The 18,342-nt window shown below is 47.8% G+C and overlaps 1 protein-coding gene across 4 annotated transcripts in view; it reads right to left on the reverse strand.

Annotated features, from left to right (window-relative positions):
• The window catches only part of fhod3a (formin homology 2 domain containing 3a), a 57,250-nt gene extending 39,405 nt beyond the window's left edge, over positions 1-17,845 (reverse strand). Inside the window, exons 1-3 of one of the 4 annotated variants that reach the window (XM_076011315.1) lie at positions 17,222-17,845; positions 11,389-11,498; positions 9,669-9,736 (exon numbers count right to left, since the gene is read on the reverse strand). In XM_076011315.1, the coding sequence (XP_075867430.1) occupies positions 9,669-9,736; positions 11,389-11,498; positions 17,222-17,386 (343 nt within the window). In that variant the 5' untranslated portion in view covers positions 17,387-17,845. The remainder of the gene's footprint in view (positions 1-9,668; positions 9,737-11,388; positions 11,499-17,221) is intronic. The other 3 variants (XM_076011314.1, XM_076011316.1, XM_076011317.1) reach the window with 3 other exon arrangements.
• Positions 17,846-18,342: the final 497 nt, after the last annotated feature.

Genomic DNA, 18,342 nt, shown 5'->3' on the forward strand with positions numbered 1-18,342 from the left:
CGGTCAACTGGCCTTCACACCTGCTCCACGCCCCTCCCCAAAGGCAGAGCCGCCACACATAGCGTGCACGCCACTCGCAGAGAGTTCACGCCACGGTGATATTATCGCCATGACGGTGGGCGTATCGGCAGTGTGCAAAAGTGAACCAGAACGTATAGTGGTCAATTCAAAGACACTTCATGTTTGTGATATATATTTGCCAGCATAGCAAAGCTCTAAGTTACAATGGATGAAAGCTAAATAGAAGAAGAAGAAGAAGAAGAAGAAGAAGAAGAAGAAGAAGAAGAAGAAGAAGAAGAAGAAGAAGAAGAAGGAGAAGAAGAAGAAGAAGGCCTTTATTAATGCCACAGTTGGGAAATTTGCATAATTAATGCAGGAACTATATATTGCAAGAAGATGGAGAATTATATTAATTAAAAGAAATAAGGCAATAAAAATGCAATAAAAAATAGTCCAAACTTTTTGATAACAGTGCATATTTGACAACAAACTGAGCTTTGGACCAAGGATTTTTTTTCAAACGCTTTTCACACGCTCTTTACAACACCGCTATGTGAAATAAACGGGGCAAATTTAGAAGACATTTCCCCTGGCCTGTCAGGCACAGGTACAGCAGCAGCAGCAGCAGCAGCAGCAGCAGCAGCAGCAGCAGCGACAGAGACGCTCAGGAGCAAACGGCAACAGCAAAGTTTGTATGACTGTCAAGAATCCACACCTGTGAAAACAAATGACTGTTACATTTAAGAGGTATAAAATGATTTATAGGGCACACACACGCGCGTGCACGCGTCAAGGTAATAAATCTCAGTAACCTTGGCCTCAGATGAAGGATCAGCAGATCTCCCCGGGAAGGAAAAGGCCAAACAACAGGCAAACACATAAACACACATGTTCACATGTGTCACTCCCTCCTTCCCAACCCTGAAAAAAAAAACCAAAAAAACACAGACAACACAGCAAGTCCAGACACACACTCTGAAAGCAGAGCGTGCCGGAGCTCCGTGCCCTTCAGGTGCCCCGACGGCCAAATGAGCACGCAAACCCACGCACGCACACAGTAATAGCTACCCAGAACACCAGTACAAATATACCCCGGCATCCTGCCGAACCACCAGGACGGCAGCCCACAGCAAAGACAGCTGGAGCGCACGCACGCACGCACACGCGTGTGCACACACACATACATACTACATGACCTGAACTATCAAAACCTTTCTGTCATGGCACTGCTGCCTGGATGATTTTACTGTGTGTGTGCGTGTGCGTGTGCGTGTGCGTGTGCGTGTGCGTGTGCGTGTGCGTGTGCGTGTGCGTTTGGTTGACCTGAATTACACACTGCCTGCCAGTCGACTGTGGGAAACGCTGTTGAGTTCAATCCCACGCACGGGCGACGTGCACGCACCAAACAGGCACCCTTCGCCCTCCTCCCCCGCTTCTCCGTCTGTCTCTCCATCTCTTCAGACACCTGTGTGCCATGTCACCGGTGGTCCGTATGCAAGAAATGACAAAATGAGACTGAGAAGGAAAACTTCTGGGCTGCACCGTCTCATCAGGGGAGAGGCTGCGAGCTTGTGGTTGTTTTCAGTGTTGTTATCAAACTGATGACAACAAGTGAGTGTGAGAAGACTGACATTCCATTTATGCTGTATGTCGAGCATCTATAGCATATTTGACAATAAAGTTGACTTTGACTTTAAACGCAAACACATGACGAATGTGACAAACGTCAGAAGGAAGAGGGGACGGGTCAGACCGACAGACGGACGGACGGACGGACGGACGGAAGGCACCAGAGCGGTGAGCGGGTGAGCGGGGAAGGCGGCGCTGGACACCAGCCGCCGGCTGAGCCCATTAGCCCAGTGAAACCCAGCTCTGCTCTGACTCAGAGCGCACTCTCCTGTTATTACAACTCCTCCCCGGCCTCCTCATGGGCCTGTCTGAGTCTCTGTGTGTGTCTGTCTGTCTGTCTGTGTTTGTGTGCGTGTGTGACTGTGTGTCCACTCCTGCATGTGACCCGAACACGGCAGACGTGATGACACATGACAAACGTTAATGTGTAGTAGACGGTAATGACATAGTGAGTATGTTTGCGGTGTATAAGAAGGCAGCCGTTCCAGCTCTCTGCACAGACTGCTTGAACTTCATAAAAAGTTCCCACATGATGCAAAAATCACTTTGCTATTAGCCTGAAGTCAACAGAAGTGAGTCAAGGCAATCATTTTGCTTTGCTAGCTTGTCAGAAAGTGTGCTAAAACGTGAAGTTTGGAGAATTCAGCCTCTCGTGATGTCACAAAGGGCACTGATACCCAACCAACCCCCTAGTCATTGGCTCTGTCCAGTCTCCAGTCAGGACGTCTCGCTTTCCACTTTCCAAACACGTGTGAGAAACAACAAACTGTCTGGCGATAAGCAAAAATCAGCCCCTTGTGATGTCACAGAAGTTGGTGACACTTTTCTTCACTCAGTGACAACACTGACCCTCCACCTGGTGCCTCTATCACTGAACAAAGAGCCACTAAAACTGATAGGCTTTCCATTCAAACCCCAAATCTTGTTCCTGGACTCTCGTGTTGACCAGAAGAAACATCTTGCAACAAAAACGTATACATGAAATTGCTGGAATCAAGAGTTTGTTTTGTCATTTTGCTATTCTACAATAAATTCCTCCTGCTGGTGAGGCCCAGTGCGGAGCCCTGCAGGCATCCCCAAGGAAGCACTTTGCAAACAGGTGCTGTATCGTAATGCAGGAAGCGCTTGTTGACGTGGGACTTCAGCAGGAGCCTGACCTGCAGCGAAAACACAACAAAGTCTTTCTTCAGCTTCTCCGTCTCGTTTTCCTCTTCCTCACCTGGGCATCAGCTGACCACCGGGCTGAAACATAACTAGCCAGCCAGCAGTTTCATTCTTGCAGGTGTATTTCCTCCTCCTTGTGCTCATGGTTTCACGACACTAAGCGATTTACTGTCTACATGGGAATAACCCCCCCCCCCCCACACACACACACACACATCTCCAAAACCCATCACCTCTGAAACCCCCACGGCAGGACAAGGTGCCAAGTCTGCAGATTCCTTGCCGAGCGCGCGCCGCCGTGGATGTTCAGCTTTGCGGTGGCTGCCGATGTTTTATTGCATTATGTAACGGCCTCAGAATGATTAAAACAGACCCGGAGAGCGGGCGAGCGCTCGGGGCTGCGCGCACCAAGAGCCGAGGTTCCTGGGCACCGCGAGGATGTGTTTTATGCTTTCTTTCCATGAGGGCCAACCGCTAACAGCTAAGCGTTCCGTGCCATGGCATGGGCCTGTGGCGGCTGCTGATGTTCGTCAGCGTAACTGGAGCCCTGGGAAAACCCTGCCACATGCACGGATAGAGTAACAGGGCCCGGCAGCGATCTGGAGGCCCCGGCTGCACTGAGCGGCACGTCGAGACGACGGAATCTGGGCAAGATCGCAGAGAAAGATCAAATAAATTAAGCCAAGTCATTTACAGCGTCTTTAAAAAAAAAAAAGATACTTTGCCATTTGGCGAACAAGAAGTGACACAACTGACTAAAACGACTGAAATGAATCAAAGCTGCAGGACTAAATGTGCGAGAGAGGCCTCCTCCTTTCACTCTCTCTGCGGCAGCCACCGCTGTTCGGAAGTTCCCCAGCTTCCTCTGGCCGACACCTCATCAGCTCATCTCCCACGTCGGCAACTTAGCCGCGACTCATGTGGGCGCACTGCTCTGCTCTGCTCCGCACAGTCACTCCTCAGGGAAGCAAAACTGGCCGTGAGGGGAAAGAGGAAGGTATTTGAGTCATTTGTTACAACCAGAGGACAGATTACAGGAGAGGAAGGGAGGAAGAAGGGAGGGAGGGAGGAGTGAGGGAGGCCCTTTTTGTTCTGGTTGAATTACAGCTGATTTTCAGCGACGGTGAAGTTGATAAGAGCACACAAACATAAAAAAAAGGGGACAAAATCACTCGCGGTTTGGCCAAAACAGGGTTTCAATGTTTGAGCATTTCAAATACAACACTTCCCGGGTGAGTCGGGCGAGGCGGGTGTGCAGGCACGCGCACGCGAGGTGAGAATCAAAGGACGTAAAGGTCCCTGAGCGGAAAAAAAACAAAAAAACACAGGTGTTGGAGAGAACAAAGAGTCCCAGAAGAAGAGTTTGTGTGTGCGAGGCAGATGGGAGTAAAAATAGATTTAAAGAGCTGGACCGGGCAGAGGCAGCGCCACAGAGAGATGCAGCAGCAGCAGCAGCAGCAGCAGCAGCAGCAGCAGCAGCAGCAGCAGCAGGAGTCAGTTTGAATGAGGACTGGCGAAGGGTTGGAACAGAGCAAAACGGCAGCTAATCCAACTTGCAAGGAAACAACAGCAGATAGTGAAGCAGTCAGGTGTTGCTTTGCGTTAGCCCGGATATTAGAGGGCGACATGTTAGGGAAACGGTAAAACTCGTCTGGAGGTTTTATTTGCTGTTGTTTTTTTTATGTTAACGACAGCACCACACATGTCCTCCCGCCGGCCCCTCCCCACCCTCCACCCGCCTTTCCTTCCCAGCGTGCCCATTAACCGAGCATTATCTTCCTGCCACGCCAGACGCCATCGGCAGACTTTATCTCCCGCAGCGACGGGACGGCAGCGCAGTAAATCGCTGCTGAAACCAGCTGTAGTCGACTCCCTTTTTTTTTCCACCGCGGCCTCGAGGTCGGTGCTGTTGCTGTTGCTGCTGCTGTCGTCGGCCGCCGGTGGGGCCGCGCTGACGGCAGACCACCGCGTGAGCCCGCGAGGACGGCACTTTCGATGTGCGTCGCCTCCATCGCACATACAGCCAGAATATCTCTGTCCGCTGTGTAAACACAGTTGCTGTAAGCGTCTTTTCTGGATGGCGACCTCATTTTTGAGCAACCGGGCAGCTTGCCAGGCACTGACATGCAGCCAATGTGGCTTTTTGCTGTTTTTGCGCTGGTTGGGAGTCTTGATGTGTGACTGAAAAATAAATAGATAAGTAAAAATCATACTGGCCTGCTTGTATAAGACAGTCAGTGGACAAAAACACTGTGGTCAATGACGGTTGCAAATTATGTAACAGTTGAAAAAAAAAATCAAATCAGTCTTTAATTCACAAGCTACCCGTCTGTGCTGCGTCGTTCCCTCGCCGTGCTGCAGGGGGTGATTAGAAGAGTGATAATTGGGGTGCACAAAATCCCCAAAGTATAAAAGCTGCCCCGCGCCCCCCCATCATCTTTTAAAGAAAAGGCTAAATTCCAGAGCGAAGTGCCAAGAGATGGAACAGGCTCCGGGAGCCCGGCTTCTTTGTTTCGCCCAGTGTCGCGCTCATTACGGGGAGCTTTACCTGTCAGACGGCATACGCTCTCCATTTTTGATCACTTAAACTCTTTTTAATCACCCCACCCTCTGACTGCAGTGGGAGTCTGAGAACAGGAGGAGAGCACGGGAAACACTTTCCTGGGGTTTCAAATAGAAAAGTTTGGTTTCATGGGGTGCAAACAAAGAGAAAGAAAGTGCTGAAGTGAAAGAGAGATGCACGGCTCCTTGTGCAGCTTTGCAGGCAGTTTTAATATTGAAATTGTTTGTGTTTTCAGCTCTCCATTTAAACAACAGCAACAACAGAAAAACCAACAAGCATTCCTTTTACAAATCCTGACTGCGACTGTAACAGCTGTACGACAAAAAGACTAAAGCTCTCAGTCGGTGCAGAATAAATGGGCTCTACACAAATCCAGCATCTGTCAGGACGTGATTATGGGGAAAGCGTGATAATAGTATTTTTGGGTTATCCACTGACTTCCAAAAAGGGGTCTTAATTATCTAACTAAACATTTTTGCAACAGGAAGCAAATGTGCTTATTTGACAGCATTGATGGATGGCGGGGTTCCCGAATTTGCCTCTGGTGCATGTTTTGAAGTGTGGGAGGAAGCCGGAGTACCTAAAGAGAACCCGTGTAGACACAAGTAGAACATGCAAACTCCACACAGTAAGGCCCAAGACTTGCGGAATCAAACCCATGACCTTTCTCGCTGTGAGGCGACAGCGCTACCCACTGAAGAAGTATTAATGAATGTATTAATATACTAAGCAGCTACAAAATAAAAGTGAAAAAAACTACTATGACAACCAAAAAAATAAACCACAAAGCAAGTTTTGTTTCCAAACGGCACTGTTACCAACGTGTTGCCTCCTGTGAGTCTCAAGCCGCTAGGGGAGCGGAGAAGCGGCAGGGCTCTCGCCTTCCTCGCATGTTTCTGTGCCGTCAACACTTTCTAAAGATAACGCCGCCCCCGCCCCCCCCCCCCCCGAGCCGCCTCTCTCTCCGCCCGTCAGCGACAGTCCGCAGCCACTCCTCCACCACTGAGACGGCTAAAATTAAATCCTGAACAAGGGCCTGAGATTGGGACGCTCATGTGACCTGCCCGGGGACAGGCAGGAGGGCGGGTGGGCGGGCCGGCAGACGGAACACGTGAGAAGACAAAAGACAAGTAGAAAGGTAAGAAGTGTGGTGGAGTGTAGTTACGATCGGCATCACGCAGGAGGAGTTCCTGTTTAATTCATTGCGACACCCACGGCAGAGGTCACTGTATCGCTTTTTCACAGCCAGTGCAGATCACTGTACTGCATATTCATCACGTCTGTTGCCAGGGTCTTGTGGTTTTCCGATCGTGCCAGTGTGAATCTGATACACAACAGTAAAAGTCATTAACGCACCACGTATCTTTAATCCCGGGCTGGCAAAGCCGAGTACTGTCTGATCTTTCCATTGGCGCTGTCGAAGAGAGTGCTGCTCGGGATTTTGGAGCACTTTGCTGAGAACCTCTTGAAAGGTCAAATATTATAGAAAATTCAATGAACCAATGTTTCGTTTTCTGACAATAGCTGCGTTTCCATGACCCCTAAAATTGCGCAAAACCTAAATATCACAAGGAGGAGGAGACAGAGTATTTTTTACAAGTAAAGAGAAAAATATAACAAACATTTTTGACAGCAAACAAAAGCAAACATAATTGTTGTAAATCTCGCAGGACGAGATTTTACGAGAATTACGGCTTCTGCGCTTCGCACCATTCGATGGAAATGCCTGCAAATGACAATTGTACTTTGTCGAAATTTTAGAAAAATCGCTTTTATTTTGCGAAAAACTGTGAATCGCAGCTAATAACACTTGTCGGGGGCACGGAGGAGAAAAGCCCAACCTTGACTCTTTTTGCCAGATCCACTTTGCAGAAAATGAGTGCTAGAACATCAGGAGGTCTGGAGGTGAGTCCGTCATGATGTCACACTGGACGGTGCAACCTAAATATTATCTCCTCCTGGTTAGTGATGACACCATTGACATGACATTCAAGAAGGTTATGGGTTTGATTCCCAGGTCGAGGGTCTTCCTGGGTGGAGTCTCCCAGTGTTTTGCATGGCTCGGGCTTCCTCCCACAGTCCAAAAACACGCTCAACGAGGTTGCTTGTCTCTCCCTGTTGGATGTGTGATTAACCAGCGACTCATCCAGGCTGTAACCGAGCCTTCACCCCCAAGACAGCTGGGAGGGTCAGACTGCAGCAACCCCCTCGACCCCAAGTGCAGGAGAAGCCTCCATAGAAAGAAATGGACCGAGTGTATTATTGGACCTTAAACCCTTGCAGCTCGAGGAGACTGATGAAGGAAGACACACTCCAAGATCTACCTAGTATCTGACCTTAATACAATCAAATCCTGATCCTCAATCGTCAATCAAACCTTGAAAGCTGATGAAGCCGCGCAAGATTAGAAGCCACGGTGAATGTGACAGATCGATCTTTTCCCGCAAGTCAGTCAAACTGGACCCGAGGAGAGGATCAAAAGCACGTCGGCAGGCCGTCTGTTTTTGATGCGTTTATTTTTCGTGGACACTTTGACTTTTTTCAAGAGCAATTTGTGGCCTCAACTGTGGCAGACTTTTCATTTAGAGGCTAGCGCGCTGATCAGCACTCAGGCGATTTGAAGGTCAAGGCCTCCCGAGGGATTAGGGAGCGTTAAACAGGCAGATGAGTGGAGAGCTCCGTAGAGGAGGAGGGGCCGGCGGACATCTAAAGTGAGCGGATCGCTTAAACTTACTCACGCCATGTGATTACACGTCACGGTTTAATGTAGCGGAATTGCAAAGCGCCAGCGCGGGTGGCGTGCGGTCACTGCGGAGCATCTGTGTGGCGATGAAGCTGGGTTTGTGGTCGGCGAAACTCGGCAGACCCGGCCGTCGAGCGGCAGGCGCTCCATGCAAGGACGAGAACTCGAGTTGGATTAAACACGGCGTTTCTTTTCGTTATTTTTCTGAGTATAAATAAAGCTCAAGCACTTAAAGACCAAGTGGATCAGTACTTGAAAAGGAATCCGCCACATCCAAGCAGATTTATTCTTGTTGCATTTTTTTTTCTTCCTCTCCAGTTAATGCAAATATGAAATGTCTGTTATGCCACCAGGGTCAATAAAATCTCTTACGTTATGAAGCTGATATATGATCCCACGCATTCCGGGCACTATGCTGCCTTTTAGCCATTGGCAAGATTCCCTTTGACCTTTCGCCTCATCCGGTTCTCAACCAATCCGAGGCATCGAGTCCAGGATCCAGAATTAGCAATGCTATCACTGGCATGAGGCAGTGTTGACCATGCAGACATGCCAAGAGAGAGTTGAGCAGGAGCTGAGACACAGTGGATGAAGAATCAGAGACTAGCAGGAGGTGATTCCAGTGGATCCGACGGAGGGAAAAAAGTTGAGGAATACAGGAATAAAACAATTAAATCAAAACAAAATCATCGCCGTGTCACGTCTCCATCTGATAGAGAATGCTTCTGACAAAGTCTGATAAAATGTGAGTTCTCTCTGCCACATTAGAAAACACCAGCAGCACCTCAACAGCAGGTTTTTAAAAAGGGTTCTTACACTTCTTCTTTTTCACAAGTAACATCGCAGGTAGAAAAATAAAACTTCTGATTGCATTCATCAAACTGAAAATCCCTTCCTTATAGACGCCACTGGGAGGAGAGACGGGAACGATCAGACTCTCTTTGAATATCTCATCTGCAGGCCAAGAATATCTGAGCAGAATTTCAGTGAAATTTATCCAGCATGACTTATGATGTATCCTTCATCCATATATAGACGTACAGGCCTTGCTAGGAGATGAAAATAAAAATGTTTATCCGACGCAGCCTCCAGATACAGACTGGAACTGCATCGGCTGCTTTTTGCCCACGTTTTCTTTCCATCCATCAAACATGCACTTTCTCTCTGCCGTCCCCAACTTCCCGTGTTTCTCCCTCCTGCTGCTGCTCTGAATGGGGAAAGTCAACTTCATCGCTCTGTTGACAACCTCACGAGCCGCAGGAGTGACAGAAAAAGAAAAAGAGCTGCAGACGTGCTGCTGCGGCTGCTGCTGCTGCTGCTGCAGCTGCTGCTGCGGCAACGCAGACACGAGACATACGCTATTGTCACAGTGCACGTGTGACGTACCAATAAATCTGAACTCTGTGTGTGTGTGTGTGTGTGTGTGTGTATGGTCTCAGTACTGAGGCTCGCATGTTGTGCACGGCGACCCGCGGAAGGCCGTCTAAAGCTGCATCACAACGTGTTACCGACGGGGACACTGTCGTGTAAATCTGTGGGCAACAATTAAAGCTGTCAGCCAACACTCACCAATGCAGGCGTGCACGCGGACAGTCAGCTGGGTCCGGAGAACCACGCTGTGCTTTTTCCCTCTGGACCTGAGAGAGGAAGAAGGATCAAATAAGAAACTGTTGTTTTTTTGTTTTGTTTTGTTTTTTAAATGAAGCTTCTGCAGAGGAATTTTTATTTGTGCTCATTTACGGATGCATAAGTACAAACAACAAGTGTTTGTGCTATTGTTTGTCTTTATCCAAATGTTTTAATCAATTCAATTCAATTCAATTTTTTATTCAATTTTTATCTTATGATTCAGAGATTTGATTGAATAGTTAACACTTTTTATCACACATTACAACTTTCATCACATGATTTTTACATTTTCTCTTATAGTTGTACGATTTAATCTCATATTTTTGTATTTCATTCATAGTAATGATATTTTGTATCATAGTTACACTTTCATCTCACAATCATGACTTACTCTGACCTTTGAAAAAAAAAACAAAAAAAACTCATTTTTGGCCAATCGGGCTGCTTTTATATCTGACTCTGGATAGAGTGAAACCTAATAAGGAAAAGGTTTTAAATCACGTCAACTTCTTTTTTTTTTCTTGTTTTTCCTTTTAACACAGAGGTCACCAGCATGATGGGAATGAGGCAGACAAACAGCGGCATGCATCCGACTGGAACCCTCATGCTGATACACATCTGAGCCTGATGAAAAAGACGCGGGAGGAGACGCAACACACAAACACCTCTGAACGTGACAATCCTCAGCGTCCGCTCGCTTCCACAGCGGCGTTGCGGGAAGCAGCTCAAACAGTTCAGCGGATGTCATCCAAAAAATCTGCAGAAGCTAATCACTGATTTTAATCACTACTGTGCCGATTTCATCCGAGTGGGGCCGGGAGGAGGGGGAGGAGCAGCGCTGTGATAACATGCGCCGCTGGAACACACCCACGCCGCATGAGGACACACAGAGCCAAAATCACAACACCAGCTGGCCCCTCGTCCATCTGTTAAGCTGCGCGATCAGCTTTGCTCCCAAATACAGGAAAAAAATGTTAACACGACATGTTGAGATGCCCGTCTGGTTCCGGTCTGCTTAAGTCTCGATGGAGCGAAAAATGAGTTGGATTGCCCAAGAGCTCCCAGCGAGAGCGGAAAGTATCCATCAAGAGAAGAAGAGATCTGAAGAGATCATGAGATAAATGAGCTGGAATTGTTTAAGATGTGGATCTGAGGTTTCAGGTTGCAAAACACCCATATTGGGTTCCTTTAGGGAAACTCTTGCAGGTTAGTGGCACATCCCCTCATGTATCTCTATCATTCAGTGTTAATCCTAAACCTCTGTTGCTTTTCGAGGGCGAGCACAGTCCTCAGGTGTTCCTACAGTCCGTTGAAGCCCAAGTCATTTCTAAAAAACTGTCTTTCTCATTGGAATCAAACAAGTGAGGCTACCGAGATCCAGTCACAATAAAAAAATAAAAAATGTAAAAAAATAAATTAAAAAAAGAGGGTCCGGATAAGACCAAATGAACTTGGAGCAGAGTTGATTGGTAGGAAGGCATAAATATGCCTCTTAGTTTGCAACCTGTTGATTCTGTTGAACTGCAATCAGAATTTTAGAGCATATGAGTGAAACAAACAGTTGCTGGGAGACTCTGGCTTCTGTGTCCCTCCACCAGAAACTCCTTTGGAATCACAGTCCGTGCCGTGCGCACATGCTCGGGTTTGCCCCGTGCCTCACCCTGTGTCGTCCTGCTGGAAGCCCTCCAGCTCGTCCCGCTGCTCGGCCAGAGAGGACTCCAGGTCCAGGTAGGTGCCATTGTGAGAGAGCTGCAGCGTGCAGTCATCGAGCTGTGGGGAGAGAACAGGACGATGCTTTGAACGGAAAAGTGTTAAAGGAGCAGAAGAGGATGCAAGCTAACACTGGACCGGATTGTACGACCACCTGCATGAACCACATTTGGGCCTGGTAGATTTTTAAAACTGCCTCCCAGTGTCTTTGTATCTGTTGATCATCACCAAAGTAACCATGTAAAATAAAGAAAAATTTGTAGCATTCAAACAGAGCCGTGTACGAAAACTTTGAATGGGCCGTCTCCACGGCTCTGCCTGTCGACATCGCAAAGCTGTTAAAGGAATTAACAAGACGTGGGCCATTAAGGCAGCGCAACTTGAAACCAAAGGCAGAGAACAGTGAGAGGGGAGGAAACTTGAGAGCCTTAAAACAGCTGTGACACACACATAAATGCGGCCTGAGCGCTGCTATATTAAGTAACGCCGTGTTGAAGTGTGTCCGTATTTGCGGAAGCAGGGATCGCAGTGGTTCAAGCGTGTCTGGGCGCCCGTGAGCAGAAATCATTTGTGCTTTGCCTCCTCACTGAAAACAAAGGGTCTCCTGCAAGGCTAACGTGCAAATGCGAAGCTTATTTTGAGACCAGGTGCAGAGTCATAAATCAGCGAGCGCTCGCGGCGTCCATGAGTGTGAACGCTGCCACAAGTTCAAGGATAGCTCATAACAAATAGCACATTTTTCTTATTAAATTTTCCAGTTTATGCAAGATTTACCCCACCAATATTTTCCATTACTATTCTTTGCCTGCTCTACGTCTTTACACAGGATGTTCAGAAAATCGTCCCCTAGTCATAAATGCCTGATAAATGCACTAAACTAACTAACTAGTACCTCTGCCCAGTTTGAAACAGCACCACCAGTGTCTTTACCTTGTGTGTGTCTATTTCCAAACAAGTGGAAAGTCCAACAAAGCATCAGTTTTAGAAGGAAGCTGAAGCTCAGTGTTTGCAGGAGGCTGCAACCACCAGCAGACTGAACATGCTGTTTTCTTTTGTCTTGTTTTTGTTTGTTTTTTTGGTAATTTATTGTGCAAGGCTTCTTTATGAGTCCAGGGATGATAGACTGATATCTGAAATTGGGTGATAAAAGGGACCTTTATTGTAAAAAACTGCTCCGGGCTTTTTAATATTACAGTATGACATCAGAGTCACGAGTTAAGTTGAGTTGTTTAGCTCCTCGGTGGCACTGTCAGACCGGACCTCGGCCCAACCTTTGCCTTGGTGCGCTGCCAAGCTGCCCCCACCGTGGCCCAGACCGGGCTGAGCTGCATGACGACACCGGGTGAGCCGGCGGAGACCACAGAGATCACAAGACCCACTGCTGCTCTCTGTCAGGCTCTCCTTCTCACACCCGGACACAGAGAGACAGACTGTCGGATGGACTCACAGCATAAATATAACCCAGTTATATTTACTCAGCTTCGAGGGCGAGCGTGCACACCGGAGCTGGTGGGGGTGGAGGGAGGTGGGCCATATCAGGGGGTTAGGTGGGGGTGAGAAGACACATCGAGACCAGACTGCTGCAACGGAGGAGCTAACTGTTAGCGGTGCGAGGCAAACCTAATTCCCCCCAAAAAATCTCTGTGTCCCCCTCCCGTCACAGCGACGCTAATCCATCTGTACCAAATTGCTAATCCCCCCCAAACCAAAACAGCCCTATTGGACATGTCCCTCCATGAGATTCAGGTTAATTGAAAAAATAAATTCTGCCATGACAAAGCATGTTATTCAAACGATAGGAAACTGTAAAAAAAAAAGAATCTTAAAAAGCTTAAAAAAAATAAAGTGCACGACAGCATGTGCTGGTGCTCAGTGTGATCTGTGTAATGTTGGCAAATTATGGATTTAAACCAGATTGTAGACTGTCGCAAAAGGGACTGTGTTTGCTTTTTCCACTTTAAGCCGGCAATGTCAAACAAATGTTTATTTGAAAGGAAGGTTTAAACTGGGAGAGGGTGGCTTTACAACTATGGATCTAAATGTGAAACGCTCGTTAGTGCTGCAAGCAAGGCTACCCGATACTAAAATTGTTTTGTTTGTTTGTTTGTCTTTTAGGGCGACATGGTGGCGCAGTGGTTAGCGCTGCCTCCTCACAACAAGGTCAATTCCGGGCCTCGGACCTTTCTGTGTGGAGTTTGCATGTTCTCCCTGCGTCTGCGTGGGTTCTCTCAGGGTTCTCCGGCTTCCTACCACACTCCAAAAACATGCATGTGAGGTCAAGTGAGCATTCTAAATTGTCCATGGGTGTGCATGTGAGTGTGAATGGTTGTTTGTCTCTATGTGGCCCTGCGGTGAACTGGCAACTTGTCCAGGGTGTCACTCTGCCTTGGCCCTATGACCGCTGGGATAGGCTCCAGCAGATCCCTGTGACCCTAACCTCGGGGAGAAGCGGGTATAGAAAATGAACGTTTGTGTTTTTTTTAAAAGACAGTCTACAAGAACACAAAGCAAAACCAGGACTAGCCGGTGTGGTTTTGGACTTTGCTGCCCAGTTCCACCCACAGGGTGCGCTGTCTTTGTTATTGACACCTCCCATAGCGACCAGCTTGTTGATTTGGTAAATCTCAGAGTGGGGGTGAGACGCTAATACCCTGCCCCACTGGCCTGGTTTTTAATAAGACAAGTGTTGCCGTGCCTAATCCCTTCTCATTATTCAGCACCTCTGTCTGCATTAAACTGAGACCTGCTAAATTTGTGACAGTTGCGTTTTTTTTTTTAGGCCTGCCCCACCACCCCCACCACCACCACTTCAAGCTTAATGCTTTCACTCCACTCTCCTTTACCAGTATGCCAAATGGTTGTACTGGGGGACGTTAGCCTGCTCGGTGGTGCTTTGAGACAGGCAAGGGTCAGTCTGAACACTCACTTCATCAAAACTCTGCTGAAGGAGCAGAGCAGACGGGGAGGAGGCGCGGGGGGTGGGGGGGTGGGGGTGCGAGAAGGAGAGTAATTACTTCCACCTTAAAACAACAGCAGCACCTGCTGGCAGCCGGTCAGTCAACAGCCAACAATGCGCTTATGTAAGTCAGTAAATGAGTTTTTAAGAACTCTTTGGTCTGAGCCACAGAGGATCGGCCCTTTGAAGAGCGCAGAGGAGGCTGTGTTCTGCACAAGCCATTAAGTGTTGCTTTAATGGGAGCCTTTTGATAACGACATAAAATTTTGGGGGCGGTTCCGAAGTCTCGGCTCTGTTGCTCTCAGGGGGAAAATTGGATTATGCCGGCGAAAGCTGTGACAGATTTTACACTGGGGCTGGAGGGGTGGCAAGTCCGTTTGCTTCGTCACCTGTCTGACAAACCTCTGGGTTTTTTTTATTATTATTTTAAATTCATCAGGCTAGCTGGGTGTTGCAAGGCTAGCTACCTGCTACAAGTGAATGATTTAAGTTACGATTATGGTACTCTAATAGAGAAGAACTTTTTAAAGTGCTATTTTAAATTCCACATGACAAAGAAAAACCGAGAGCAGTCTGTTGTTAACACTATAAAGATTTTGGAATACAGCATATTTAGCCCTCTGTTTGCAGCTTTTTTCCCCAACAAACATTTGGCTTTACCTCCTACTGGAAAGCAGGAGGTCTAACATTAGTGTTAGAGTCTCAGAGGAGCAAAACCTGGCTGGTGTTGTCACCCACTTAGGAGAGGGGAATATTGACGTTCTTCGTGACAAGACAAAGGGCTGATTTTTATGGCCTTTTTTTGCATAAACTTCCTATAAAGTGGGATAAAAGTAAAGAAGACAAAGCTGGAGTCTTTGACTGTAAAGTCTAGACCAGTAAAGGGAATTTTCAGGGTCTCATTGAAATGTCTTTGTCACGCAGCTCCGCAAACGTGTCACTCCCCATGTGTCCCTACCAGTGACGGACTTGATTTAGACCCTGTGTGTGTTTGTGTGTGTTTTCTGTTTGAGCGCGTGGTCTTTAAGGTGGAAGACGAGCCGGAGGAAGAGTTCAGGAAAACGGCAACAGCCGGAGTCGGGGCAAAACAAAGTGTCACGCCGATCCAGGCCCTGGGCCACAGGAATTCAGGGACAAGTGACCTATACTTTACAGTGCAGTCCGGCCAGCCGTACACACAGCTATGCCTTCAAAACATAATCATACAGTGGGATTTTTTTTTCAAAGACACAAAGAAAGTCTCAGAAATGGCCGCAAGAAGTGTTAAAGTCTAAGCAGCTTTGATTTTAGTTCCCCTCCTCAACTCCACCCTGACAACACAACGGTAATCCAGCCTTTCAAACACATGCTTATAGATCCGAGTAGCCGGACGAGCAGATTTGTAACGGTTACGGTTCCTCCCTCTAATCTAAGGCCAACGCGCAGTCACCGCTGCACACAAGTCTTCCCCCTGATGCGAACAAAATTGCAAACACCAAGGCAGAGCCATGCCATCTGTCCCGGGAATAGGTTGTAATCATAAGCTTTTCTGTGCTGCGGGCCATTTTTCATTTGTTTTGTGGTTCTTAAAGATGGAGCAGCGAAAGACCTACTTGGTCTGGAAAAGCCACTCTTCTGTTAAACACTGGTTTGCCGTCGGGGACTCGTCTGCCAAACAGTCCGACTGTCTTTCTTTTTTGTGTCTCGCACTGTTTTGTTTTGTTTTAGTTTTTTCCGTTTCTTTCCGATTCCGAACTGTATCTTGGGTTGGAATTATAAGGCATCTGCCTGAAGCCGGTCACATTGGCTCAGCCTCATCGAGGCCAGTGTGGGTGTGTTTGTGTGACTCGACTTGTGAGGATGGAGTTTGTGGCTGCGGTTTGGTTTTGCTGTGATTTTTTCCCCTTTTTTTCGGGAGCAGCTTTGCTTTTAACACTACAGAGTTTACTTTTCCGGTCCACTGTAACCTGACTCTTGACGTTTGATCGGCTGCTATTGCGCCGGACCTTCACAGCCATCACCTGCAGATGAACAGAGCAACTTTCCCGTATCCGGTTTCAATGCTTTGCTAATACCAAAGCACACCTGTCACTGGATTTGTTGAGCGTTAACTTTACGCTGAAAGAACACACTTATTTCTTTTCTCTGACGAGTAACAACATTTTTCACCATACTCAGCAGAGAGGTTAGCACCGGCGACCGGCGCTTCAGACGTGTGCCAACACAGGGTAAAATTAGCGGCGCTGTGGTCTTCGGGGCAACCTTGTGTCAGAGAGCTGATCAGTTGTGCTTGCGTGTTTGCTCAAAATAACCTCCTGGACGGTTGGGTACGTTAGGTTTATTTGCAGTCAGGCTAAAGTGAAAAACATCAGGGTGGTGAAATGAGTTTTGCAAAACAGCCTCGTGGGGCCCTGATATAAAGATGGTGTGGTCACGACAAAGTTTATTTTAAAGGTCCATTGTGTGACATTTAAACTACTTTGAACTGGCATGGTAAGGAAGAAATGTTTCAGGTTATATCAAGTTAAAATCATTAAAATAGCTAACTCTTGTGTTTTTCAATCACTACCAATACTAACACTACGACAACTAGTAATAGTAATTTGAATAGTAATAATAATATTTACATAAAGCTGGGGTCCACTGAAAAATTAAAGTATATTGTCTGTAATGTTCTTTCTTGCCATTAGATGCTGCTAAATCTTACACCCTTGACCTTTAATCGAAATTCCACAATCATTGTTGGGTTAAGACCTCTTGAAAGTGAAATTGCTGCCTCGCTGTCAAATATCTTCACATTGCTACACTTCACATGTATCTGATACCTGGTCGGCGGTGGTGGTCCTACCTTGTGCGGAGCTTTGAGCAGCCGGTGGACCCCTGCTAGCTGGTTGATGAGCGGGATGTCCTCTCTAAAGGTGTACAGCGGCGGTCTAGTCGGCTCCGGGAAATTGGTGCAGTTGAACGGGTTGGTGTCGTCTAAAAACTGGACCCGGCACACGAACGTGGCCATGGCGCATCCATACAAGTGACTCCCCGCGAGTGAGGCACCAGAGTTCACGATCCGTCAGCCCGGCTCTGCTCTGCTCGCTGGGGGCTCCTCTCGCTGGTAACGATAACAAACCCGGGTCGCCAAGTGCGGCGTGCGCGCTGCCCTGCGCACCCAGCTGTCCCGCGAGAAGGAGGAGGAGGAGGAGGGGGAGGAGGAGGTGGAGTTGCTGAAGCCAAGAGCTTTGTCGGTACCCACTAACCAGCCTCTGGACCTCGCTGATGGCGCGGGGCGTGAGCGTGTTGTCCTCGGGGAGACAGGTGGAGGCCGCCCGCTCTAGCTCGTTGCCGGAGAGTGACGGATCAGCACAGCTCAGCTTTGGACAGCCGGTCTGTCTGTCTGTCTGTCTGTCTGTCCGATTCCCACTAAATCCACCACCTCTCACCACTCACCGCCGCCGCCACCGCCTCCCGTATCTATTTTCCTCTCCCTCTCTCCTCTCACCCCACCTCCATTCAGATCGCTGTCCCCATCCCCGGCTTAGCGGCGGCTTGCTATATAAATGACCTGCGCTAATCCTTATAAAAACTATTCGAAAGACCCTAACAAATTATATAAACGACGCGCATAATCAAAGATTTTTTTATTTTTTTTTGGGGGGGGGGGGTTGTCAGTCGCATTGGCTACCTAATAAATACACTATCGGCAAATGTGCTTTGGGAAACTCTAAATAAGCATAATCTGTTTTTGTTTGATTCGCGATTATTTAGGGGGGACGCAAAGTTTATTTTCATTACACTGGTGCGAGTGTACCCACTGAGCCCGAGTCGAGGTAACAGGGTGAGTAGTTTCCGCTCAAGGGAAGTCCCTCTTCTTGTGTCTTCTGTAATGTCGACATCTAGTGGCCACATCGGAGAAGTTAAAATGTAGCACACCGTTACCACAGACACTCATTTACAAATTTTAGACTTAATGGCGGT

The sequence above is a fragment of the Nelusetta ayraudi genome, unplaced genomic scaffold, assembly GCF_046127955.1.
Source record: "Nelusetta ayraudi isolate G7.1 ecotype Tasmania unplaced genomic scaffold, CSIRO-AGI_Nayr_v1 ptg000135l, whole genome shotgun sequence".
In the NCBI taxonomy this organism is placed as follows: domain Eukaryota; kingdom Metazoa; phylum Chordata; class Actinopteri; order Tetraodontiformes; family Monacanthidae; genus Nelusetta; species Nelusetta ayraudi.